This window comes from Varanus komodoensis, unplaced genomic scaffold, assembly GCF_004798865.1.
Source record: "Varanus komodoensis strain SLA01 unplaced genomic scaffold, ASM479886v1 scaffold24, whole genome shotgun sequence".
NCBI classification, from domain to species: domain Eukaryota; kingdom Metazoa; phylum Chordata; class Lepidosauria; order Squamata; family Varanidae; genus Varanus; species Varanus komodoensis.
In genome coordinates, this window is record NW_025335641.1 from 17,131,077 (window position 1) to 17,157,584 (window position 26,508).

Consider the following 26,508-nt stretch of genomic DNA (forward strand, 5'->3'; position numbering starts at 1 on the left):
GGAGTGTAACCTCATTCAGAACAGGCAAACAGCTCAATTCCTCGACACAGGAGCCACTCACCTGCAAAGTCCCTGACTTAACTTGATTCAGCTTCAGATTATTATCCCTCATTCCAGCCATAGCTGCATCCAGGCATTGACTCCAAACCTATGCAGAGTCTCCCAGTTCAGACGTCGCCATGTAAGAGAACCTGTTGTCATCAGCATACTTGTGTCAGCAACCCACATCGCAACTACCCATGCGCCACAGCATAGTCACCCACTACTATTCTCTGGAACTGACCGCTGTCAGGCAGCCCCTTCCCAATTCATGGGAATTGGTCCAGGAGGATTCCATATTCAAGAAGCAGCAATAAGGCACTGCTGCCCGTGGTGTTTGCTCTTTACACAGGCAAGAACACCATCGGAAGTAGTATTTCCTAGATCACAGGAGTTTCATGTAAGCATGAAAAAATGAAGGTTCTGGAATGCAAAATACTGTAAGGACAAGAGCTGGAGTCTGCATTTTCAAACAATGTTAAAGAGAAATAGCTTTCAATTATTTTTGAAAAAGGGGGTTTAAGCAGGAACAACACAGCTCAAAAATAATAATAAAATACTTCTGTGGTGTATTACAACTGTTTGGCAAAACTGAGGCTGGCAAATTCTATTCAAAATGGCTGTCAGTCCAAAACCTGCAGGGCAGGTTTACAATCACCTGTACGAAATGCAGGAATTTGGAAGCGTGAGGAGTAATCTCATCAAAGTGGAAGAGTTAGGGTCTCTTTGGGGGCAAACACACACATAACGGAATGATGTTCCATTTGAAGACTTGCTGTGGAGCGGTGTCAATGGTGTTTAGTTTAATTTTGCAAAGATTTGAAACATGGGCATTGTGCAGCCCCCAACCCCACGCCTAAATAAGGGACTACTTTGTCCTAAGCACAAAGCTTCCTTTAAATACCAAGATAATCTTTTGAGCTTTTCAAAGCAACCTATTCTCTTTTGTGAGCCTCCCATTATCACCTGACATGCCCTATGAGGGAAGGTTTAATCTCTGCAGTTGCTGCTTTCTGTAACTCCTAAGAGGAGCAATGCAAATACTAATGGTGTTTCAAAATGACCATGTAGGATGGACAAAAGTTTCTCTGGTTGAAAAGCAACACTTGGACATACCAACCCTTGGCCCCAGGTCATCCATCTGCCCTTCTTTTAGTTGCCTGAATTGACATAATGTTAGAGCAAAGAATATAGAAAGACGGTGATAGTTCGAGCCTTTTATTCACAAACCATTCATGGGCAGGGATTTATGTTTCTCCAGTGAGAAGAGCATACCCATCCATACAAACTATTTTAGTAATAACCATACATAGTATTTATATAAAGAATAGGCCTTCTTATCTTATCTTATAAATAGATAAGAATAGATCTTCTTATCTGAGCATAGCAAACTGTCCAACAGTGAATTATCTTTTGTAGAAGTAGGGCCTGTGGCCATTGTACAAGGTCCTAACAAATCAATCCTTTTACATTCTAGGGAACCAAAGGACTACCGATTTTTACAAAATTCCAGTAAAAGATTTGTGGGGAAAGGAAATCAGTACTTTTACTGAAACTACAGAGGTAGCGATAGTGGTAGAGTCAGCTTATTTCTCCTGCTGGTTCATGTGACACAAAATTTGGCTGTGAAGAAGAGGAAGAGGAAGAAGAAGAAGATGCAGCAGCAGCAGCAACCAATTCTTGCAGGGATGGGATTGATATGACTTGTACATTTTTGTTGTGCTTGTTGCAACTTCCATTTTGTTGTTGCTGTTTTTGTCTTAAGTGGCTCGGGTAGTAATTTAGATCCTGGACTTAAAGGTCTAGTGGATGTTAATGCTGACATCCATAAGACCTTAGTTGCTAGCATTTATGACCAACAAACTCAAATATGACCAACACATACACCCAACCACCGTTCCATGTTATACAACTCATTCTACATTTCTTAGGATAATAACAGAACAGTGTGCCAACACTGAGTAAAAGCATGTGCATTTATGCATCTGAAAGTTCTTTAAATCAACCAAACATTCATAACTACAGGAACAAAATGGACTTTGGCTTTGTTGACCTGATTTCCTGTTGGTGTGGGATGACAGCACTGAGCTGCAAGGCTTCTGACTTCTGCCCCATGGCCCAGTGCTAGCCCTGTTGCAGTTTGGTGAGAGTGCTGAATGAAAACAGGCTGCTCATTGGAGAATGGCTTTCCAACTCTTGCAGTCAAATCTTGCCTCTGTTCATCACCTGCTGGAATTGCATTCCCTGTATTAGGAGCATAGGCAGCTGCAGTATACGAATTTATACCATTGATCCATGTAGCCCAGCACTGTCAACATGGACTAGCCATGGCTTTCCGTGACTTCAGGCAGAACTTTTTTCAGGGCTACCTAGAGACATTGGGAACTTTTGCATGCAAAACAGGAGTTTTACCACTGAATTATGACTTCTCTCCTTGTGCTACATTTGGAGGTGATAGTCTGATGACCAGCACAACTATTCTGATTTTGTCCATGCCTTGGGAAATGCCATATTCAGCCACTTGAAGGGGAATCTACCACCAGAGGTACACTACTTAAAATTCACCTTCAAATTTGCTAATACAAAGATTGGCAGACATCTATTCATTCTGCTCTTGGACAGCCCAGGAAGTGGTGTGTTTCATCCAGTCCAAGGGGCAAGTCTAAATGACAGCTAGCCTTTACAGTTTCAGAAAATGGAGATGAGCCATTTATTTCCCTCTATCTCAAATTGCATTGCTGATGTAATCTGATACCTACATCACCTTCCATTGGCTTGTTTCTTCAGTATACAATCTCCATTTTGAGATAGGGCATAAATTGCAGACTGCTGGCCACAATATCTGACCCAGTTTGGGGATTGTTCTGTTCTTCTTCATTTCCCCAGCCCTGCTTCTTCCCTTCCCTTCCCTTCCCTTCCCTTCCCTTCCCTTCCCTTCCCTTCCCTTCCCTTTTCTGAAGCCAACTAATCCAAGGAAGACTCCCGGAGAACTCAAAAGTCTGTACTGTCCTTTCTGGCCTTTTGACTGGTCTGGAAAGACATAATTGTATATTGTTTTACAATAAACTTTAAACAGAAGGAACAATCAGTGTTGAGCAACCAGTTTATCTCTCAATTTCCTGGCCAACTGGTCCTAATAAACATATTACCCAACTGTGGACCTTTCACAGTGTAGAGCTAAATTGCTGCTGCTCATCACATGTGTATTATTATCTGCGATTGGCTTAATTAGGCACTGTTTTATGCATTTTTTAACTTTCTTCTAAACAGTTCTGACCCTAACGTTCACAGATCTACCTCCGGTGCATTACACTTATCCAATATAGCAGTTATGTGGCTTTCACATGAGAAACTGCAACATCACAGATACTAATTTTAGTTCTCATGTAATATTTATGCAAATTTCTGAAAGCAGGATTGTCTGTTCTTTCATAATATATGCAGAAGAGAATCATGATGGCACCACAAGGAGAAATACCTGCTCACTGATACCTTAAATTCATTTAATAGAATCCCCTAACTCCAATTTCTGGTGTAAAATGCAAAATAAAAAGAGAAACCTGTGGGAAAAGCAATATTCAGTACATAAATCAAACACATTTCAATACATAAAACATTAAAATACTAATGAAAATAATCTGAGGACAGCAGAGGAAATACCTGCTTCAAATCAAGCACACAAACATTGGGAATGTGTGAACCAGAACGTCTCTTTGAAAATTGTCAGTTCTCTGATCTTCCTCAGAGTCCAGTCCTGTTCCTATCCATATCAGATTGCACATTTCTGTTCACACAATAATTTGCATGCAGGTTTCAACTATATTTTTTTCTAAATGGACACATCAAAGGAACATGTATTCATTTCCGAAATTTAAGTATTTTTGTCCCATTGATGCAGTCCCAGGCCATAAGATGCTGTCTGGATGGTCAAGAGATAGTGTGGCTTCTGCTCAAAATACGTTTGGAGCTCAGAACTGGAACAATTACCACGGCATGCCCTCCAAATCAACTTTTAACGGATGCTGAATTTTCTGCACTTTTCAAGAAAGTTTGCTATAACCCAGGGTACTTGTTCAAAGCCTTCTATTTCTTGGTCATGTCCTGTCAGGACTAAATATGGAGCAGTGAACTGAAAACAGGAGTGTCCCAGTTTCCCAGACCCAGCCTTCCTCTCTTTCTACTGTGGGTGAATTTTCAGCTCATAAAACAGAACAGCTGCTGAGTTATGATCAATAGTGATGCTCATAGAAGAGGAAAGAGGAAAAATATGCCTATTTAGCATCATGTTTCATGTCAAGGTAGCAGCATTGCAAGTACCAAAGGGGATACCCAAAGGGGATACCTATTACAGTTCTCTAATAGGTGAAGGTACATGCCACTTTGCTCTCTCATGGTCAACACGATACAGAACAGAGACCCCCCACACACACCTTTTTTGGATCAGTGAGCAGCTTTGGAATTTTAAGAGAACATTTTGGGTAGGGTTAAGACAAACCCTATCAGAAGCCATTCCTCCAAGCATTTGTGGGCTCCCAACGTGAGCCAACCCAACAGGAAGTCCACAAATGCTTTTAGACGTCCAGTTGCACAATCAGCAACCTTATTCGGTTTCCAGTGCAATCACCCAGGCAGCTGCACCCGGTGTGGGGAAGAGGCATTACTAGTGGTTCCACAGGGCTTCTCATGGAGATCCCCTCACAACCAGCCTTCATTAGCATTGAGGAAGTTGCCTTTGCAGGCTGTGGAGCTTAGTTCCTAGCAAGTGCCCCATGAAAGCAGGTATCCTCATCAGCAACTTGGACTCAGGGCTGCTGCATGTGGACCAGAATCCAGGGAGCCAAGCCCAGGGAATCTGATGGATTCCCAGCCCTGATCAGATTCCTTACACATCCCTAGTTGTGGGTGCTCTCACAAAATGCCTGCCACAAGGAGGGGCATCCCCATTCATACTGTGTCATGTTTATTGTGGCTCATCACAGCAGCTCCTTTCCTAGGAAGTGAAGTGCTGAGACTTAAAGGAAAGTAACTTTCAGTGAAAGCCTTGCTGAACTTCAACCCAATGCTAAGAAAGGGCAAATGAAAGTCATTCCAAGACTCCAGCAGAATGTGATAAAAGGTAAAGTGAAAGAAGCTGCCATTCTAGGTGGAGAAACAGCACACAGTGAACCTAAGCACCCGAAGCATAGAACTAGAATCCCTTTTTGGACCCAAGTCAAGATGGCACTGATAGGCAGCATGTTGCTCTGGACAACCTTCCAGTAAAGGGAAGCAAAATAAAAACTGGGCAGGGCAGGGAGCTTGGCTGTCACCTACAGAGCACCACTTCAAAAGGCCCACAGTACAATCTCCACGTCTCCCTTTCCCATCCAGATGATGAAAGAACTACATGAGAAAACTGTGACGACCTTGGTGAACTTCAGCCCCATGCTAAGAAGGACAAATGAAGGTTCTTCCACGAATCAAACAGGATGTGGTAGAAGCTAAAGTGAAAGAAGCTGCCATTCTAGGTGGAGAAACAGCACACAGTAGGAGCAACCTTCTGCAGAAAAGCAGCTGTGGCAGAGAGCAAACGTCAAGACTTTTAAGTTTCCAAGGTTCTTTCTCAACACGACATCCCTTAATCTGTTTGAAGACGTTCCCTTGGTTAAAGCAATAGCAATGGTTGGCTTCAAGTAGATCTTGCACACATGCACCCCACCAAGGAGGGAAACAATGGGTGTTTGCCCAACCTTTCTTTGCTTTGATAACTTCCAGACAAAACAAGAAGACCCTGCAAACAAACACCCCCTCCAGCTGTGCTCTTTGGCGTCCTGCTGGTTTTCCCCTTTCATCATAGCATCAAGTCTAAAGCTCGGCATCTGCATCTGAACAGAGCCTGCCACTGATGAGGAAGGCCAATGGATGGCTCCCTTTACGCACATCATTTACATAAACAGCCTCCTACAGGGGCACATGTTGAACTACAGCATCCCGTTTTGCAACATGCATGGCATGTATGGCTGTGTGTGTGGGTGTAGGTGGGTGCACAGGTGTTTCTGTACTTAATGTGCATAACGGGAGCCATCCTTTTCAGGGAGAATCACTAATTAGAACTCACTTCTTCAAACGGAAGACTGCTCCTTAGTCAGCCTGAGACATTTTGCTGCCTGCAGGAAATGAGAAAATGGCACTCCTTCCCGTGACCAGGCTGCCAGTTGGATCATACTTCAGCTCTGGTGGTCTGTGTTAATCCTGAGTACAACAGGGTGCCGAGGGGGTTCAGGGAGGCTGTGCAGGTCACACGTTGCTCAGTCCTCAACTACCTTGTGGCTACTCCCCAGCCTCCAGGATCTACAGCCTATGGTAGCCACATCATTCTGATGGACTGTAGGGCCAGCCCCCTGCACAATAGGGCCAAACTTTGGTTTCATTGTATATTCCACAGGATACAGTATGTCTACCTAGGTTGGGGTGTCCAAACAGGTTTCTCCTTTTAAAGCATCTGTGCTAATATCATGGGATTGTTTTTAAGCAAATCAGGGGCATAAGAATGGAAGAAAAGCCATGCTGGATCCACGTAGCCCAGTAAGGTGTACACACTGTGGTGAACCAGTTGCCCAGAACATCCTTCAAGCAGGCTGAGCACAAGACCTCCCAAGCTGCTCAGAAATGGCTGAATTCTGGTGCTGAATTCTGAATTCTGGTGCTGAATTCTGAATTCTGGCATGCTGCTTCTGGTGAAGGAGGTAGCACTCAGCCAGCAAAGCTCATAGCCACTGATAGCTTTTGTCTCCATGAATCCATAGTGGCTAGATATATGGAGTTCCTTTTCAGTCATGTTTTGAAGAGGGATGTCTCCATGGTTGTCTATGGGCCAGATTCAAGCCCCAACTAACATAATGTTCCTTCAGACATGGTTTGTGCATGCGCTCAAATGGACATGGTACATATGAATCTCTCTCTATATATATATATTATATATTGTTTACTGTATATATTGAGGAGGGACATGATATCCCTTTATAAGTACCTCAAAGACTATCACAAAGAGGATCTCTTCCTGCTGATACCAGAGTGTAGGACATGACAACCCAGATTCAGACTAGATATCAGGAAAGGATTCCTCACTGTGAGAGCAATACAACAGTGGAACCAGATGCCTGGCTCTCCCTCACTAGAGACAGTCAAAAAGAAACTGGACAGCCATCTGAATGGAATGATGTAAATTGATGTCCTGCAACAGAAAGGGGTTGGACCCGATGGCCTTCATGGCCCCTTCCAACTCTATGATCCTGTGATCCTCTGATTCTAGAGTCAAAATAAGAGTAAATTGTGCCACATTTTTCTATCATTTTATGCTGGCTGCAGCTCTTGGAAGTTGTGGTCCAACAGATCTAGAAATGACTAGGTTGAGGAAGGCTGGCGTAGGATTATAATAGCTATGTGTTATTGTGCACATAAAATATTTTGTACATGCAAAAGCTGGCTATGCTATTTTTAAAAAGGTGCCAATATTTTAAAGTTTCACAATTCAACATTTCCACTGGATTGTTTACTTAGTGTCACATATCATCCTTCTGTGATGCTTTATGGCCATATTGGTGATCATCGTTAGAGTGTTTTACAATCTGTTGCAAATAACTGAAGAATGGAAAGGAGGGAAATCCAACCTCATCTTTTGAGGACTCTGCTGGAAGGTAAATGCAACTCTGCTGTTGTGTGTCACTGTGAGCAGAACCACATGACCTTATTATAAGGCTTATGGAATATAAGGTTGTCCATGCATCTGTAGGCCAAAGATTCGGGTAGATCTGTACTGAAGCAGCACAGTTTCACATTTCTGTTAATTCTTCTGTCTGTTCAAAGGATCCTGTAATTGAGGTACATAAACTCTGGCAGAGCTTTCATTATTTTCATATGCAATGACAAGCAATATGCAATTGCAATAGGAAGAAGGTATTGTTCTCCCTTGATGGTAGGGATAGCCAGTTCTCTGGGGCTCAAAAAAGGGGATAAAATTTATTTATTAATTGTATACAGATTGAGATTTAGGCAAAAAACTGACACGAGAGGGCTCCCTTTGGCCTATAGCCTCATGCTGCCCAAATGTTTTGGGCTATGACTCCCATTATCTCTGAGCATTAGCCATGCCGGCAAGGCTGATAGGAACTGCAGTGCAAAATATCTGGAGCCTAAGTGAGGCTGCTACAGAAAAGTGATGGAAGTACTTGTGTTCTTGTGCTCTCCACTCTTACCTGCTAGTGCATGCCATTGAACTTAATGAGATGTAAAATATGCATAAGATTAAGAATGGATTCGGATTGCTCTCTTGGCTGCACCATGATCACAGAGTCAACAATGCTTTTTCCATGCTTTCTTCTAATTTTGTTCCAAGAACCAATAGTGGTAGGACCACACAGAGTGGAACACATGAAACGATTCCTCACCAGAAAAGTGTGGTTGTCCTTGTGTACCATTTGCTCCATTTCTCCTCTGGTTCCCCCGTCTAGATCAGAGGTGACAAAGGTTTTCAGTCCAAGGGCTGCATTCAGTTTTGGAGAAGCTCTCAGGGGTGGGCAGGCTGAAGAAAAAGGGTCAGAGTCAGATTTTAGCTGAAAGTGTTTACTGCAAGGAGCTAAGCCTTCAAGAAGCATTTCAGCCTTTTATATGGGGATAAATGTACACAGATGCCATGAAAACACCAAATCATCAGCAGTTGAAAGAGGGAAAGAGCAGAGCTATCTGGAAAATTTTGGGGGTTTGGATCTGGCCAACACTTGATTATTGGTTGGCATGTCTCACAAACCTAGCAAGGATTACCCTCTAGTGTTAGTTCTTTTGAAACAACCCACAATGAGAACTTGTGAACTGTTCTAGAGTTGTTGTTGTTGTTTTGTCATCCTAACCCAACCCAACAAGCTGCAAGGATTAAATCAAACATTTTTAAAAGTACAAAATTAGACAGAAGGTTCGGAAACTGGTCTAACATCCTGCAGCTAGTCATCTGAATAAGGCAAGGCCCTCATTACAACTGTTAAATTGGCTATTGGTCTGTTTCAATGCACTATTCAAAGTGCTGGTTATGACTTATAAAGCCCTAAATGATTGGGACCAGGCTACCTAAAAGACCACTACCTATCAGTCTGTCCAAGTTTTCAGATCTACAGGGCAAGTCCTTTCAGTCTTCTTGCCACCAGAGTTATTTTTAAATATTATTATTACATTTATCACTCAATGATTATTGTCAACTACCCAGAGGCCTTTCTCAGTGGTTGCCCCTAAACTATGGAATGGCTGCTAGGAGAAATGCCTCTGATTTCCCAGATTGCTACCTTCTAGAGGAAGTTAAAGACATATCTCTTCCGACAGGATTTCCCAGATTAGTTCTTATATTTATTTAATATTTTATTATATTTTATTCAGATTTTAATCATTGTTGATTTTGGACACAATAATTAAAATGGTGTCATTGTTGATTTTTGAAACAATGATTTTGGAATTGTGGTGCTGGAGAAGACTCCTGACAGTCCCTTGGACCGCAAGGTGATCAAACCAGTCAGTCCTAGAGGAGATCAACCCTGACTGCTCCTTAGAAGGCCAGATACTGAAGATGAAACTCAAATCCTTTGGCCACCTAATGAGAAGGAAGGACTTCCTGGAGAAGAGCCTAATGCTGGGAACAACTGAGGGCAAAAGAAGAAGGGGACAGCAGAGAATGAGGTGGCTGGATGGGGTCACTAGGGAGGTGTGTGTGGGGTTGAGTGGACTCTGAAATAAAAATCAAAATAAAATAAGTAAAATTAAAAATACATGGATCTGTATGAAGCCATCAGTCCTTACTAGTAATGCCAGTAAAGCCTGGCAGCTGCAATCTCAACATATTTTGGTGATCCTGTATAAACCAGAAGAAAAGAGAATATCCTGGTCAAACAAGTCTGTGCAGCTTCTTCCCCCACCCCTTTCTTTTGCTGGTTTAGCTTTAGCAGGATGGGACAGAACTGAGTAAATGGCCTGAATGTGTTGACACAACAAGAGAAGAAACAAAGGCCTTGTGGCAGCATAAAGCCATCTTCCTCCTTCCTGGTCTCTGAAATGACTTGCTGAATTCCAGGAGGCAAGATGACTAGCCAGTCGCAGGGAATTCAGCAGCTTCTGCAGGCAGAGAAACGTGCCAAGGACAAGCTTGAGGAGGCCAAAAAAAGTAAGTTGCGACGTGGGTGAATTATTTTTCTTCATTGAATGCTCATTAGAAAAGCTTCCACTTGCTTCCAGTTCCCAGAGGAAGCACTGCTTTCCCATTGGGCAAGGGCTGAGCACCACCTGTGCAGCAGAAGCAGCAGTTGACCCTACTTGGAGACTGCCTGACGTATCTTAACATCAGATTCTGTTAATCATTTAACAGAAAGCCGTGCTTGGTCCCTGAGTGAGCATGTCAGGTAGCAAAGAATGGCTCAGGAAACCCCCCTCCACGGCTGGGGATGGTGCACCAAGTTCAGAAGAGGGAATGAAAGCTGACCCCATCCCTCTGAAGCTGGTGCAGGGAGAAAATTGGTCTGAAATTCGACCTCTGAGAGGTGAGAAAGAGGCCATTATGATGGGCTATGATTTATGATGCAGCTTGAGCCACCTTCCTCCTCCCCAGAAAGGGCCCTCACAAGATGGGCTGAAGAGCCCAACTAACAAAAATATAGGACCTTGAAGGATAGAGAGACCAAGATGGCTTCCACCACTCTTCTGGTCCTGCTGACTTCAGTTCAGCAGAGCATGGGATGCCTCTAAGTTCAGAGCTTTCCAAGCAGTGAATGTGGAGTCCATACCGTTGTGCTCTAAATTGTTGGCTTCATCACTACAGTGGAATTTGTCTACCTATCATGCTATTTCTTCAAATTACCCCCAAGATCCTATTCCAGCATTTGGATTATAGGTCGTACAGTTCCAACATTCCATAACTCACTCACTCCTTCCCTCCTTCCCATGATATCTCAAAAGGTATCTTGTGCACTCATACTCTATGCCAGAAATAGCCACCTGGCATTCTCCAGATGATTTGGATTACAATGCTTATGAGACCCAGCCAGCATGTCCAAGGATCAGGAATTGTGCATAGTAGTCCACAACATCTGGAGAGGAAGAGGTGACTTATGCCTACCCTATATTTCTTTTCCAATCCTCTAATGAAAGAAGTGGCTGTTTCCTCCAACTTCGGACCTTTCATATTCATGCTGGGACCTTCCTACTGTTCTTTTATCAGGACCAGCCCTCCCAATTAACTCAAGTATAACACTGAGCTTTAATTATACTCTTCACTGCACTAATGCCAGTATGTCTTTATCTCTTTTATGTTCCCACCCACTGTGGCCAAAATCTGCTTGCTCTTAGTTGCATCTCTAATGATATAGAGGATTAGGCAGTCCTCACATTTTTGTAACTTACATGCCATAAATACAAAACACCATCACTATAAAATCGTGTGTGTTTCTTATGCAGCAGCATTTATCCACTAAGCACAGGAAATTCCAGCACTGTTTTACCTTTACCCAAGATTTCGCTCCCTACTGCTGTATATCTCTTTATTTCCTTCTCTTGTCTTGGGCTCTGTCTTGAGCTCTGAATGCATTTACAACCAGCACTTATTAATATTCCTTGCCAGTGAAATCAGCTTCTGTCCCATGAAGCAAGATGTGCTCCATTAGTTCATGTCTTAGCTGGCTTTTCTGCTCCACCCTCCTGAGCTAGAAGCTTTCTGTTTCCCATTCACTTCCATTAGATCCCACTAAGGAAGAATTGGATCATTGTGAGTTCAAATGTGAATTGAGCTGATCTGCATCAAGCCACGTGCAGATCAGAATGTCGCTTAAGTTCAAGTTTTGTACTTCCCTCAATAGTGTGATGCAGGTCTCAGCTTAAAGAGCTTCCCAAAATAGAAAAAATGGATTTAGAAATGTGTACTTTGAGATAAAATGTGTTTAGAAAGAAATGTTTTGTATGTAAGTGTGTTCGCCAAAGCATATTTATGTTGAAGTTCAAGTTTTCTTGTGGATGGATTTTTAAAAAGCAAATTAATTCTGAATTGGGATGGAGTGGTTTTATGAATGAATACAGATGAAACTGACATGGATTGGAAATCTATTGCTCCATCCATATCAGACTGTTGCTGGAGCTGAATGAGTTGGCAGGATTGATTGCAGTGGCTTCAGTTGGTTGGAGGCCATTCACATGACGGAGGGGTAACAGGTAGAAAACACTTATTCAGTCCCAAACATTTATGTTGCATTATGGTTGTGGCAGTATCCATTCTCATGCAATTTGATGGAAAAGAAATTGCTTTTAGACAATACAAAGAAGAACACTTCAATGCAATTCTTGTAGTTGTGGTATGTCATTTCAAGTATCCCACTTCACCCTTGCTTCAATTAAAACCCAGAAGACGCCACAATGAGATAACTCATCATACAAGTTTGTTTCAGGTTTTTTCCAGATCAAGAAGCAGAAGCCACCAGGGAGGTTACAAAATGATGGAGAGATGAATAGTAGAAAGAAGAAAGCACAGAGACATGGTACAGTCAACACAACAGCCACACTTAAGGATTGAGTATGAATTGAGTGTGTGTCATTGTTGAACTGTGGGTTCTTGCTGAAATATAGGTTACTGTACTATCTGAACCCAGCAGAAATAACAAACCATGATGAACAACCCAATGTTCACAGCCCAACAACAAACCATAGGTTTTTTTTTCATGGGTTGTTCATGGTTAATTGACCAAAGCTTGTTAGTGCAGCTGGGTTCAGAGAACACAATTACACATAGTTCAACAACAGCCCACAATTCAACAACAACTCACACTTCAGTGTTAGAATGCAGGTTATCATGTTGTCTGGACCCAATAGTTTTGGCCAAATACATGCCACCAAAAGAAATTCAAATTAAGTACCTTTAAAAGGTGGTGGAAAATAGAATCCACTTTTATAGTGGGAGAAAATGTTTGGTGAATAGGAGATAAGATTTTTATGCAAGTCTAGTGGAGTTTGTACGGTTCAGTACTTCAGGGACACTTTCTCCTTTTGCCAGAAAACCACGTGGATTGCACTTTTCAGTAGCAATCAGCAAACCTGACATAAACTAAACCTACTTCCGTGCGCACCAGTTCCAGGGCAATCTGTACCAGTTCACCCTGCTCCGTGTTGAGCCATCAGCAGGACTCAGTTGTAAAGCAAAACAGCAAGCTTGCTGTTTATGAACAGATGAGGTCCTGGCACATTAAACTGAAAACATGACCTTCGTTTTCATGGGAACAGATTGTTGTGTAACTCCAACCCTTTAAAAAAAATTATGTGCTTCACTGATTGCTGCTTATTTGCTCTGAGGGAGGGTGCAAGAAAGGGCATTTCTAAAGCCTCTTTCAAAAGCTGGATCTGTAGAGAAAGACCAAGAGACAGAGATAAGGATGGATAGCTTATAGTATGGTTTTTCAGCCAGTAGGCTGGGGTGTCCAAGAAGATGCTTCTCAAGTCCAGGAAGGGCCACAGCAGTGGCTTGTGCAAGCTGGTTTGTAAAACAAAAAGTATGAACAAACCAGGAAAACTGAGTGACAGAGAAAGAGGGAGGGACCAGGAGAAACAGCCACACTCTCCCCTCCCCTCTGCTCCGCTCCGCTCCCCTATTGTCTTTAATTTTTACCTTTAATGGGTATTCAGGGCTGCAATCAAAGGGAGAGCAATGCATTCTCAAAACTCCAAAGCCCTGCCTACACAATGACCAGCTCCACTCCTGACAGCCGTCTGTTGCACATGGACATCTGCAGAGCAAAAGCTGAGCTCCCCCATGCATAGGCTTTCCCACTGCAGAAGCCCACTGTTAACAAATGGGTTCTGGAGTGTGGGACATGGAAGCCATGCATTCTCCAGGGCAGAGTCGATGCCACTGCTTTACTTCCCAGTGGTTACTTGAAAGGGGGCACAAGTCCCATCAAACGTCAGCTGAAATGAACTGCTCAGAGCTCTTGAGTCAAACCCTTCCTCACGGGCTCTGCTGTCCACTTGTTTAATTGACTGATATCTCACTGGCTTTTAGGGTTGTCAAATCAGCAAAATCAGCAAAATGTAAGCTTTCCAAAGTCCCGTTGACACAAATGCAGAAATGATCGTTCTAATTCAAACAGAAATACAGTGCATCCCTCACCATGCTATGGAAAACCCTGAGCCTGTTTACCTGCTCCATCAACTGTTCAGGTACAAGCAGCTGATGGGCAGCAGTTCTTATGTTCTTTATCTTTCAATTGGAGTTGGATGGGGCAGCCCTTCAAATAAAGGGTGTCGTCGAAGAGTGGACTACCCTAAGCAAAAGAGGGTGTCGGCCCTCCCTAATGTTCTGTTGTAAGAGAGGTATCACCTGTGGAATGATTGCTCAGTAGGTCTGCAGTCTGGCCTGCTCAGTCACCATTGCCTCCAGCCATGTTACATGCAGCCAGCTCGGAACCCACCCGCTCTTGAATAATGAGATGCACACATCTGGTACACATCAAGACCTGCTGCAGCCCAAGTCTTGCTGTCAGCTGTGTCCTTGGATGACCGAACAAGAGGCCCTTGTGTGCGCTGCCTAATGCACAAGAAAATGGAAAGGTTAATGGGATCCAAACCATTCATTTGTTTTGGGCTGGCCTTGAGTGAAACAGCAGGTTTAGATCTAGGTTCTGTCATGAGAAGCAATCAGGTGTAACATGGCCTAAGTCATTTATACTGACAGTGGTTGAAACCATCCATGACGGTGCAGGACCAGTGCCAATTTATTCGCAAAGTCCAAACGCAATGAAATGAGAAACAGCAGGCAACTGGTGTGCTTGGACCTAAGGCATGGCGGGAAGCCCAAGAGGCTCCCCTGCCACAATGACACGCACGCTCTCTGCATCAAGCACACCTTGCTTGATTTTGCAGGGTTGAAAAAGAGAAGCACCTTCCAGAGGCCAAAGTCTGGGGTGGTGGAGACTGTGGATTTCTGCATGCCTGGAACAGATCATACCAGAATGGATTGTTCACCTTAATTTAACTGAGGACTTTTAAAAATGTTGCCCATTTGACTGCTTGGTTGAGTAGTCAAAGAAGTAAGACCTCATTTAGAAGCAATGCTTACCTGCACAAAATGATAGCACCCTTATTGATATACCATGCATCTTGGCATTATGCATAAAAGGCATATACCATATAGTATTACGTCTAGACCAAAACAAAAGAGCTGGCTTTGCATACTCTCTCGAGTCAAAGGACTACTTGCATGAGCTATACAGTGAACAGCTTTATGTTGGAACCATGTCCAGCCTCTTAGGACTTGTTATCCTGCTTACTCTGTATGATTCCATGTATAAATCATCCAGTTCCGAACATGAATACCTTAGGATACTTCCTAATTCTGACCCATCTCCAGGTGCAGTTCAGCTGTCCACTTCCTAACGGACTTCCTGGAGTCATTCATACTGTGCACCCTTAAAAAAGCCTATGTTTCTCAGACTATTTTCTATAAATCACATCAAATATATGTACATGAGAAAAACAATTAAGACCAAAGTCCATGATGCAGTGTGACTTAAATAAAAGGATTCACATGCACAAAATGACTTGTTCTTTAACAAAAATATTCATTTATTTAATGGATTTTATATCTCACCCACCTTCAAACCTTTCAGGATAGTCTGTAAAACAGGAAGAAAAGCAGGGTAAAATATAATCAATGTGTTAAAATACCCTTAAAATACGTTTTTATTCTTTGCTTGTCATGAAAGAATCACATTGTTGGCACCTGGCAATTTATTTATTTAAACCTTTTATATTCCACCCTTCACTGTGTCTCAGGGTAGTAATGCAATAAAAGACAATAAAGTACAGCATCAAAAGATACAATAAAGAAAACCCAATCTTAAAATGGTATTAACAAGTCCCACTTATTTCTTGGAGCTTTGTCTTCAGTAGGCAAGTTTACAATAGCTGAACCAGACTTCCATTTCGCAAGCAAGGTTGAATATTGGATTTAAGGCCATCCTGAAGCATTTGAGTTATTCAGCTTCCAGAACAGTGGGTACCAGAGGCTTTGGAACAGTTGCTGAACGCACTGTGACTCAGTCATCTCAAATAAATGTTAGCCCTGGTAAAACATGCTCTGCAGGCTCTTTGCAGGGAGAAAACTCAGCCTTTAAAATAGTTTGTACCCATCTGTACATAATCCAAGAAATCGTCATAATACAGCGACATAACGCAACCTATCTGGCAAGTTCAATTAAATAAGAAGGACTGGGCAGAAGGAATACACATCCCAGAAGATGAAATGATTGAGAAATCCGCATAGTTCCTTGCCAGATAATTTCTTTAGGGGAGAAGAGTTGTACCATCACCCTTGATCTCTCTTTGTATCCTGCAGTAAGCAAAGTCAGCACGACAGGCCAAAAGGTCTGAAAAGGTCTTCAGCCCCTTAGTGCTCTGCCATCCTTCACTGACTTGGGACTCAGCTGTCCACAGAGCAGAAAATCCGTTGCCAAATCAGTCAGTTCTGTACAGAGTCATTTTTGAGTCACAGATCCACCCCAAAGACTTGTGTTTTTCCCCCTTCAATTTGTGCCCATCGCTGCATCATGCCCAGACCTAATTATTTATTAAATTTATATTCTGTGAATCAAAGTCCTGCAGGACTCTCTAAGAGGATTACAAGACACACAGAACCAAACCAATAAGGGACAATAGCAGTAAGACAATAATATACATAGTATAACGATCAACAAGCATTATCATAAACACAAACCTTACCAATATAACACACAATATAATACACTGCGGTTCACTGCTGCATGTCACATCTGATATTGCTTCGCATTCAATCCAATCTGGCATGGTGAGTTAGAGAAAAATGGGAGAAGGAAATGAGCAATTGCCTCAAGTGCAAAACATAAGCACACACTAAATTAGACTTAATTAGAGTCTCTCCTTTTTAACATGAGTATATGGTAACACAAAGGCACAGGTTGATTAAAAAGAGATTTAAGATTTTGGAATAGGAACCTGATGGGTCATGGCTTGCTGAAAGTAAGGCTTCCCATGTCCTACTCAACATAATCTTTCAGTGGTCCCACACGGGAGTCTAATATCCCATGATGCCTCTTTTGGTCAGGAATATCAATCACGACTAACATCTGCTCTAGCACTAATTCGTGACTGCAGCTTTTGGCATTGTATTTAATGTGAACTAAGGGATATACATTCCCTCTGACCTTTCCCCCCAGGGTTTCTTTATTTCTTTTTTCCTCCTGATCTGTTCTGTTCCATATTTTACAATAGGTCTACCCAGTACAAAGTCTCATAATTATTCTTAGGACGTGAGTCAGGAGAACTTCATCTGTAGTAACGGAGAAGTTCTCAGTGGATGGAGCCCAGATCTGGGCAGATGTCTGGCCTGCAAAACCTACTTCGTTTTTCTACCACTAACTGGAATCAGGCGCGAAATGCTGGCTGGGGATGAAGCCAGATGCAAAATGCTGTGGTGTGGATGGGTTGAATACCTCCTACCTCTGTGACCCATACCTAGGGTAGCCCGCATAGACGAGCGCAGACCCAAACACCTAAGGTGGGGATGGGGGAGTGTTTCTCATGTTAAAGCAGAAATCCTTGCCAACTACAACAAATTGTCAAATGAACTACCAGTAGATCCAATCTCTTTGCCTTTCCCTGGCAGGCACTGGATGACATTTGTAACCTGACAGTGTCTAACAGGATATCCTGTATTGGATCAGACAGGATCACCAGCTCCGTCACTGTTCTATTGTTTCTGATTCTTCTCTTTTCTATCATGGTCTTTGTTAGATATTTCTGATCTAATCTTCAGTTTTTGCTCCTATGATGCCGTCCTATAGGTGCATGCTCAGAGGTAAGCCCCATTGAGTTCAATGAAACTTACTCCTAGGTAGGACCGTAGCAACTACCATTTCACCAAAGAGGCTATATTCACCCTTTTTCTGTTAACAATTCCTGGACTTCTACATAGCAGAGATTTGGATTTCCATTTCTTTTTCTTTTTTAAGTTAGTACTTAGACTATTTGGAATGGTTTGTCATTGAGGTTTAAAAGGGTGAAGTTTAATCATCTCTAGCCTCTGCTTAGAGAACAATATAATGAGAGGTACTGAAGGAGCTTCACAGTTTCAGTATCTCATTTTGGGGAGTCCAGCTATGTAAACGGACCACTGTCTCCTTCAGTGCTAGAGACGTCACACCTTTCCCCTGAAGTTTTTCGATGATGTATTTTGAAATTTTTCATGCCCTTGCAGCTTCCTTAGTCAAGCCCAGTTCTATCAGCATCAGCCTACTTAATTATACCTCTGGAGTAGGTCAGAGTCCAGACTACCCATGTTTTAATTGCACATACCCCTAAGTTGCAAGCTCATTCTAAGAATCTTCTGCCTAAAATAATGCTGGCAGGAGGATTTTAAAATGAATTATCTGTTTATCTGACTCATCTCCATGTAAGCTGATAACTCCATACTGTTTATCAGAGGTGCGCAGGATCTTCAGATGTACATTTAATTAAATGGAGGCGAGCGCTGCCGGACAACAAATTTCTATATTGGCTTCAAATACTCATGGATGCTCCTTGGCTAGCAAGTCCAACTGGGGAATCAGCAAATACAAGAGACGCTACACTATGGCAGTGTAAGTTCCATGTTGCCATTGTAGTTTCCAGAAGTCCAATTACAGTGGGATTTACTTTGTACTCTCTAAGTATTTGAAGTAGCCAGGAGTGCAGCACAGAATCAAAGGCTTTGGAGAAATCAATATATACCACTGAGAGATTGTGTTTTCTCACTTATGTGTTCTCCAAGATCACAGCATCCACAGTAAGTTGATCTATACAACAAAAACCATAAGGCTGTACTAGCATTAGGGACTATAGTCTGTGCTGTTCAGCTAGCATCCACACTCTTTTTCTGTTCCCTTGTAAACGTAGCAGATTTTCAAATATCTTTGTACATGGATGGACATGAGGAGAGAAAGTCATGCCAGTGGCCCCCTCAGCCTCCCCAGGCTGATTCTAAAGATCAGAATAGATCCTATGCATAACGAAATCATAAACAAACATTCTGTGAATGTCTAAATGGACAGTGATCATTTAGAAGGGTTCCTAATAGCATTTACCGAGCCTTTGCATACCAGAGGGAAAATCGAGAAACAAGGACATTCAGACCAACTTTTTCGCATTCCTCCTTCCCACAACTGTTTCCATTCAAGTGAGCCATTACAAGAACTTTCTCACTTACAGGAGCAGTGCCTGAGGTGGCTTACTTTCCTCTTCCCTCCTCTTCTCCCTTTCTTTGTATGCCTTGCCTTTTAGATTGCATACCTAGCAGCACAGATCGTTCTATTTGGCATTGATCATTTGTGAGCTGCATGGAGAGCCCTTTTGGGCTTCAGAGTGACATAAAAATAATAAATTTGTTCTAGCAGAAGCCAGTTTTATCTGGGAAGGCAAACATCAATTCCTTTGACCTACTGCTTTCCTCCATACCATATTTTGTACTATTCCAGAGGGTTCTCCAAATCTCAGGATCAGTAAAGGATACAGCAAAATACAGTATGTACAGTGATTGTAAAGCCTGATGTGCGAAAAAAGGGTCTGTGCCACCACAGAGTTCAGCTTCATTCTGTAAGCTCTATTATGTCCTCGTGTTTAGCAAATGGAGTTAAAGACTGGAGTCAATGGGTACAAATCCTCACAGGGATATTATGAAGATAAGATTGAGAGGAGGAGGAGGAGAATTTTGTAAGCTGCAATTAGTTCCTTGGGAAAAAGGTGGGATACAATAATAATAAATACATACATGCATAGTGGCAGCTCGCCAAGCTTTTTCCATTCCTTCTTTTCTTCTGCTTCTCTGTTCTATTGAAACAAGCCTAAGGTGTTTTATACATTTGCTTTGTTTCTCCAGCCCATAGTTAAAATTAGCCATGGTTTAGCATTCAAGATGTAAACCAGAGTTATGTGAAACACAATCTTCTGATCTCCCTTTGCAGTTATGCAGAAGATCAGGGGGAGAAATGGGGCCCATGGCTTGAGCCTCATGCAGCTGATATTAAGCCATGGCTCAGCATTATGCCCAGACAAGAGCATAGGGACTTAAACTCTCCAGGCTCTGAATGATACTGAAGTAGGGAACATTGGAGAATTTTTCAGGTGTTGCTGTCAACTCTTCTGTACCTCCCAGGGGAATCCAGTGTTCACATTTTTTGATAACCCTCAGTCAGGTGACCTCATCTTCTGTTTTACCTTTTGTTGTGATATCACTGATACTTTTATTTCATGTAGCTATGACAGAAAGCCACCCATAATTTTCAGGAGGAATCATTGATCTATACCAGAGCTCCCTCCAGGAGATTTTTCTTCCTGCGGTCTGCGTTTTCCAAATTTCTATACAATCTCTTTTGACTGGCAGTAGCGTTGTTGATGATATCCAATCAAATGTACCTAACACTGCACATTAATCCTCTTCCTCATCATCATCACATTTCTATACCATCCATAGCCAAAGCAAAATATGTTAAGTCACCCATTCAGATCTCAACCAGGCCGGGCTCTGCTTAGCTTTCTTCGGCAGGATCAGACTTTTCAGGCTACACAGAAGCTACACTAACATAACAAAAAAGTCTCCATTCCTTCACCTGAGGAGTTTCCAGCTTAAAATCTGCACAGTGCATGAGAAAAAGGAAAGGCACCAGTAGAGAAGAGCCATTACACTGAGCTAAGGCAGTGTGGTACCTTTCTTGGCACTCACCAAGGTGTCCTAGGTTTGGAATGGGATGCATCTGTGCATACAGCTCTTCTTTGCACTTGGTCCTGAGCAGAGAGGAAGCCCGTGAATGCTCACACAATTCTGGTTGTGCAACTGGCAACCTTTTTCTGCAGTACAAAGGAAGGCTGCAAGTCACACATGTGGGAGAGGGAGGCTGCTTGTGCAGCATCCATGTGGTTTGTGTGATTTTCAGGCCAGGTGGCTGATAGGGAACTTGCCAACAGTGAGAGGATTAAGTTAGAAGGATGGAAACCATGATAATGTAGAAAACACTTGATCATTTATCAGGCTGAACATGAAATAAAACCAGGAAGTGTAGTAATCATGGAGGTTTGTTTGCCATGTTTTATGAACCCTGTCATCTTGTCCTGTCTGAAGCAAAGAAGCAGTGAGATTTGAGCCTGTGCACTTTTGAAAGCAAGTGAGGAATACCTTGCTAGAGCTCTTAGCTTCCATCAGGTACGCATGGACAGGAACCACCGGTCTATGCAAGAAGAATGCAGAAGCTACCAAGAAATGGCAATCTATCACATCTGCATTCATTTATTTATTATTTATCTCATTTTTAGGCTGCCAATAGCCAAAATGCTCTCTGGGCAGTTCACAAAATGCACCATCCAGGTTTAGTTTTCCTTTGGAATGAGATCACTGGAGCTTTATAGATATATTATATTATTTGCATGTATCTGCAGCATTTTAATGGTGGAGGTTCACATCTTCAGGCTGTCCAACAGATGTCCCCGTAGGTCACTGTTCCCTCATCAAATGTCTAGGGTGGGAGCAGCCAGTACCTTAAGAATTCCCAAATCCCTAGTTCTTTTCCTTCCACAGACCTGGCTCGTCCATCTGACCTAGATGACCATATTCCACAGGGATGGCAACATCATGGACCAAACCTGGATTCCCTGGGAGCATGGAGGCTGGTGGTCCTGGAGCCACCAGTCTCTACTGCCGGAGGAATTGCCCCAGTTGCACCTACTCACAGATAAGATCAAGGGACTTTCACCTGTGAGCAAAGCTTCTGGGACTCAGGCAGCAGCTGGGACAATGCTCCTGCAGCTGCCAGCTCAGCCTGGCACACACCACCCCTGCAGCAGCTTCCTCAAGCCATTGGGAAGGTTGTTTGGCCTCAGCTGCTCAACTGAGATAGTGGCAACTGAAGGAGTGTCCCAGTGACTTTGCCTGCAGTTGGAGAAGATGCAGGGCAGGCAGGGCAGCTTCAGGATATGCAGCCACAGACTGAATCTTGTCCATCCGTCCTCTGTCTCCTCGCAGTGGCAGAAGGCAAAGGAAGATACAATGGATTCTCCACCTTGGTCTTCTCCCATTGGAGGAGACTCTTATGCACCAAACCTGGATCCCGGAAGACACACTGTGAGGATCATAGCATCCTGGGCTGTGATCATGTCCTTTTGATATGGCCACACTCCCTGATATCATTCAGCCCATGGAGGAACAAACAGACGGTCATCTACCTCCCACATCCAATTTTGCTCCCACCCAATCAGAGAGGAGAGAAGGTAGGAGAAGAAAACATGTCCTTTTCCTCAGACACAGCCTTTGTTAAAGTCAATTAATCATCTTAATAAAGTGAAAGTACTTCTCTGCTTTGCCAGGGCCTTCAAATTACTCCTCAGTCATCCTACTGGTTGATCAGTTTGCCAGACTCTACCAAGCAACCCACGGGCCCGGAAGGAACCTCTGAGAGTTGATGTAGTCCAATTATTTCTCTAATCCCCCTATTTCAGCCCATAAAAGGAAACTCCAGATCATTCCAGTTTCCTCTACTGGCCCCTCTTTTTATTGAATCATAGAATAGTAGAGTTGGAAGGGGGCATGAAAGCATCTCTTCCTCTTGTATATATGGCTGTTTTTTCATTTTGTTTTTTGTTTTGGTTTCACTTCATTTTTCCCTAATGGGATCACCACACCCTTCCAACAGGAATGGGAACATGCAACCTTTCCAAGTTCATGGGACTGCAAGCTCCATCAGCCCTTACCACTGTCTAGGTTGTCTAGTGCTGATGAAAGTGGGAATTCAACAATATCCCCATGCTGCCTTTACTCCAGTCTGCTTTAGGAAGTTTCAAGGTAGGACATCCCATTCACCATGCTCTGGTAGCCTCAGACCATTGCATTGCACAACATTTCCATTTATTTTCCACATTTTGATGCTACCCAGTTCACAAAGCAAGCCTTGAAATCACAAAGCACAATATCCTAATTAGACATGAAATTAAAATAGTAACATGTTGGAAAGAGGTTAAAAAAAAAAAGCAGAAACAAAATCGTGTTTTTTTGCAAGGAGTTAAAAACATACTAGCATATTAAAAAAAAAAAAAACCTCATCAGAATGCCTAAAAGCCTGGAAAAATTAAAAAGACTTCACTTGGCACTGAACCAACAGGGTAGGTGCTAGGCAAGCTTCTTTGGAGAGGGCATTCCACAAACAGGGTACCATCACTGAAAAGGCCTTTCCTTACAGCTTCCCATATTTGCTGGGGACAACCAGAAAAGGGCTTCTGAGTGTAGCCAGATGGTCCAGGCAGGTACAAATGGGAAGAGCTAATCTTGTGCCACACAGAAGAGTTTCCCTCATGGATGAAGCCACCATCCATCAAGCATAGAACAGGAGTCCTCTATTGGTGGTTTTGGCAGCATGTTGGTGCAGCGAAACCAACACATTAAAGATCTCCATCTTAGGTAGGGTAACATGCACATAAATGCACAGATACATTTCACTTTGGTGGCTTTGGTCTGGGACTTTGCAAAATCTTTCTTCTTTTTTTCTAGAACTCCCTCAAGATGGTCCAGAAAGAGTCATTTTGTTCATTCCTTGATACTATTTGTGTCTCCAGTTCTTGATTTTACCTTCACTTTCATGCTGACACTAAATTAGTGCTTGAAAACGGCTTTGATGTCCTCACCCTCCTTGGCATTTCAGGGAGAGGGGGAGTGTGCAGGGAACCCAATAAAATGTAAATGTTGCAATGCCATTCAGAGTGGAGCTCTATCTTTGTAGTGCCTTGGAAGCCTGCCAGCATTAAATAGAATCCAGTTGGTATGAACTGAAGGGTCCCTGGCAGCGAATCAATATGGCAAATCTTGCAGAATAATGTCTTTTCTCATCAACGACAATAAAATCTGTTCTTTGGCTTTTGCTGTTGCAAATGGCATTAGCATTTGTGGGGAGAGAGGAGGAGGAGGGCCAGAGGTAAAGCTGAAAGCATGATAGGGAGTCATCCGTGGTTGCTGAAGAATGCGCTGTGACGACAGCCACTGCCTTTCAGTTAGCAAGCCTGGAAAGATTTGGTTGTTGATGTGACAGTTAGTAAATAAGGTGCTGCTGAACACAGAGGCAGAATGCAAGCAGGACACCAGCAAAATCAATTGCAGGAGTTTCCTTCCTGTAGTTAGCATGTGGAGCAACAAAAGTGAAAGACAGACTATGTGATAGTGGAAGCCATTGTTCTTGCACTGGGTTTCTGTACACTATTAAAAGTATGCATAAATGTCCACTTAAAAGTGTACAGATAAAAGTTCATCTCTCTATAGCGCAACATCATGAGATGTTCTCGGATGTTCTCAGAATCCATGCACCATGGGGCATGCTGGTGGCAAACACCAATTGAGTTCTCACATACCCCAAGAAACCAAAGGCGGAGTTTGGGGAGAATAATTTCTCATCTCTATGTAGGCAGTAAAGATGATTTATAGGGAAGCAGCCTGTTGAATTCTGACTATTAACTTCAGGTTCCCTGGCGCTGTCAGAAACTTAACAGGTTTATTCATCACATGGTTCTACTCAGCTTTGTGGCAGGGTTTTTAATGCAGGCCTGGAATAGAGTTTGTCCTAGTCCAAGGGAGGACAAAGGGCAGTCTGGAAGCAGGATCTGGAGGTTGGATTGTGTACAAGGAACAGGAGATGGTTCTTCACGGTGCCTGAAAACAGGAAATGGGATCAGCTGTGCCCTGCCTCAGTCCCTGCCGATGGAGCAAAGGCTAAGTGCAACACTCAGAGTGCCATGCTAATTCCCTGGCTTGGCTTGTTTTTCAGGAAAGGGGAAGCGACTGAGGCAAGCCAAGGAGGAAGCCACTGCAGAGATTGACCACTACAGGCTCCAGAGGGAAAAGGATTTCAGACACAAGCAGACACACGTAAGTTAGAGTCCAAAGGCAGACTCGATAAACCAGCCTCTCCCTACTTGGGACCTTCAGAAGGTTTTGGACTACAAGTCCCATAGTCACTCGCTAGCGGCCATGACAGGAGTTGCACTTTGAGGCATCCAGAAGGCACCTTGGTAGCCTTATTTGTCTGAGGAATGTCCTTCTGGGGCGTGACGTGATCCTGCATATAATGTCACATGTAGCATAACCCCACACTGTGCAGATTTGTGCACGGAAGCCCAGTTCCTGCAATCCTTCTTTCTGCGCTGGCCAAATCACATGCATGCAATGCACCTCCATCCTCAGTGCATAAAGCAGGACCCCCAAGTCTTTCTGGTCAGTAGGCACATTTGGAATTTGGAGACATTGTCTGGTCACTCTTGCAAACTGGATGCCTTGGAAGGTTTGCCTGTTGAGAAAATGGTTGACGCCAAAGCACTCATTTCACAGAAGCAAAAGACAAGTCATCAACGGTAGTGTGCCCAGCCCTGGTCTCCTTGTAGCCAAGTTGCCAGATTGTATGTCTCAAGAGTTACCTTTATTATGCAAATTATTTATTTATTTATTTATTTATTTATTTAAACATTTTTATGCCGCCCCATTCGCCGAAGCCTCGGGGCGGCTTACAACAATAAATTAATATAAACATTAAAAATCCAAAAAATACAATATAAAATAAGCTGCCCTGGCCAGATAAAATCAGTTAATACTAACAGTTAAAATACCGCTTAAATAAAAAGGTTTTCGCCTGGCGCCGAAAAGCAAATAACGACGGCGCCAGGCGGACCTCTCTGGGGAGCGTGTTCCATAAGTTGGGCGCCACCACAGAGAAAGCCCTCCTCCGAGTAGCCACCCTCCTAATTTCCTTCCCGGAGGGTTCCCAGAGAAGGGCCTCTCCCGCTGATCTCAAGGGGCGGGCGGGCATATATGGACGTAAGCGCTCCTTCAGGTAACCAGGACCCAAGCCGTTACAACCAGGACCCAACCCAATTACAAAACAATCAAACTCTTTCTCCTCCTGTCATCCTTCTCACTCTACAGGACCCATTTAGAAAGTACCTACCTGCCTACAGGACCCTTCCCAATAGCAGCCCCGTCACTTCCCTGGGCTTTCAGAGCAGGCTTATGAACTAACACACCTGAAACAAATATGGACCAGAAACAAATCCATCCATCCCAACCTTGTGTAGCAAGGCCCATAGCAAAGAAGGCCTTAACAGCATCATAGGTAATGTAACCGTGCATGCAAATTTTGTTTTGATCACAGAATACATTTTGTTTTGCCCCCACAGGTGATGGGCTCCCAAGGTGACCTGTCAGTTAAAGTAGATGATGAAACCTCCAAAAAGATCCAGGAACTCACTAGGAACTATCATCACAACAAGGAGAGTGTTATTGGACACCTCTTGGACAAGGTGTATAACATCAATCCTCAAATCCATTCCAACTATGCATATACAATTTAAAGTGTTTCCTGTTGCAGGAGTAAAAATACCAGTTCTGTC

At 43.1% G+C, this 26,508-nt stretch overlaps 1 protein-coding gene across 1 annotated transcript; it reads left to right on the top strand.

Moving 5' to 3' along the window:
- The first annotated feature begins 10,137 nt into the window (after positions 1 to 10,137).
- Positions 10,138 to 26,469, top strand: ATP6V1G3 (ATPase H+ transporting V1 subunit G3). Its single transcript, XM_044432567.1, has 3 exons — positions 10,138 to 10,219; positions 24,894 to 24,994; positions 26,296 to 26,469. The coding sequence occupies exons 1-3, from the start codon at positions 10,138 to 10,140 to the stop codon at positions 26,467 to 26,469; spliced, it is 357 nt and encodes a 118-aa protein (XP_044288502.1).
- Positions 26,470 to 26,508: the final 39 nt, after the last annotated feature.

What these genes read in the sequence shown, in the direction of transcription:
- ATP6V1G3 (XM_044432567.1), top strand. Translation starts at nt 10,138, where the DNA reads ATGACTAGCCAGTCGCAGGGAATTCAGCAGCTTCTGCAGGCAGAGAAA. An exon ending in GCTTGAGGAGGCCAAAAAAA is followed by an intron (nt 10,220 to 24,893) that starts GTAAGTTGCGAC and finishes CTTGTTTTTCAG; the next exon opens with GAAAGGGGAAGCGACTGAGG. An exon ending in TCAGACACAAGCAGACACAC is followed by an intron (nt 24,995 to 26,295) that starts GTAAGTTAGAGT and finishes TTGCCCCCACAG; the next exon opens with GTGATGGGCTCCCAAGGTGA.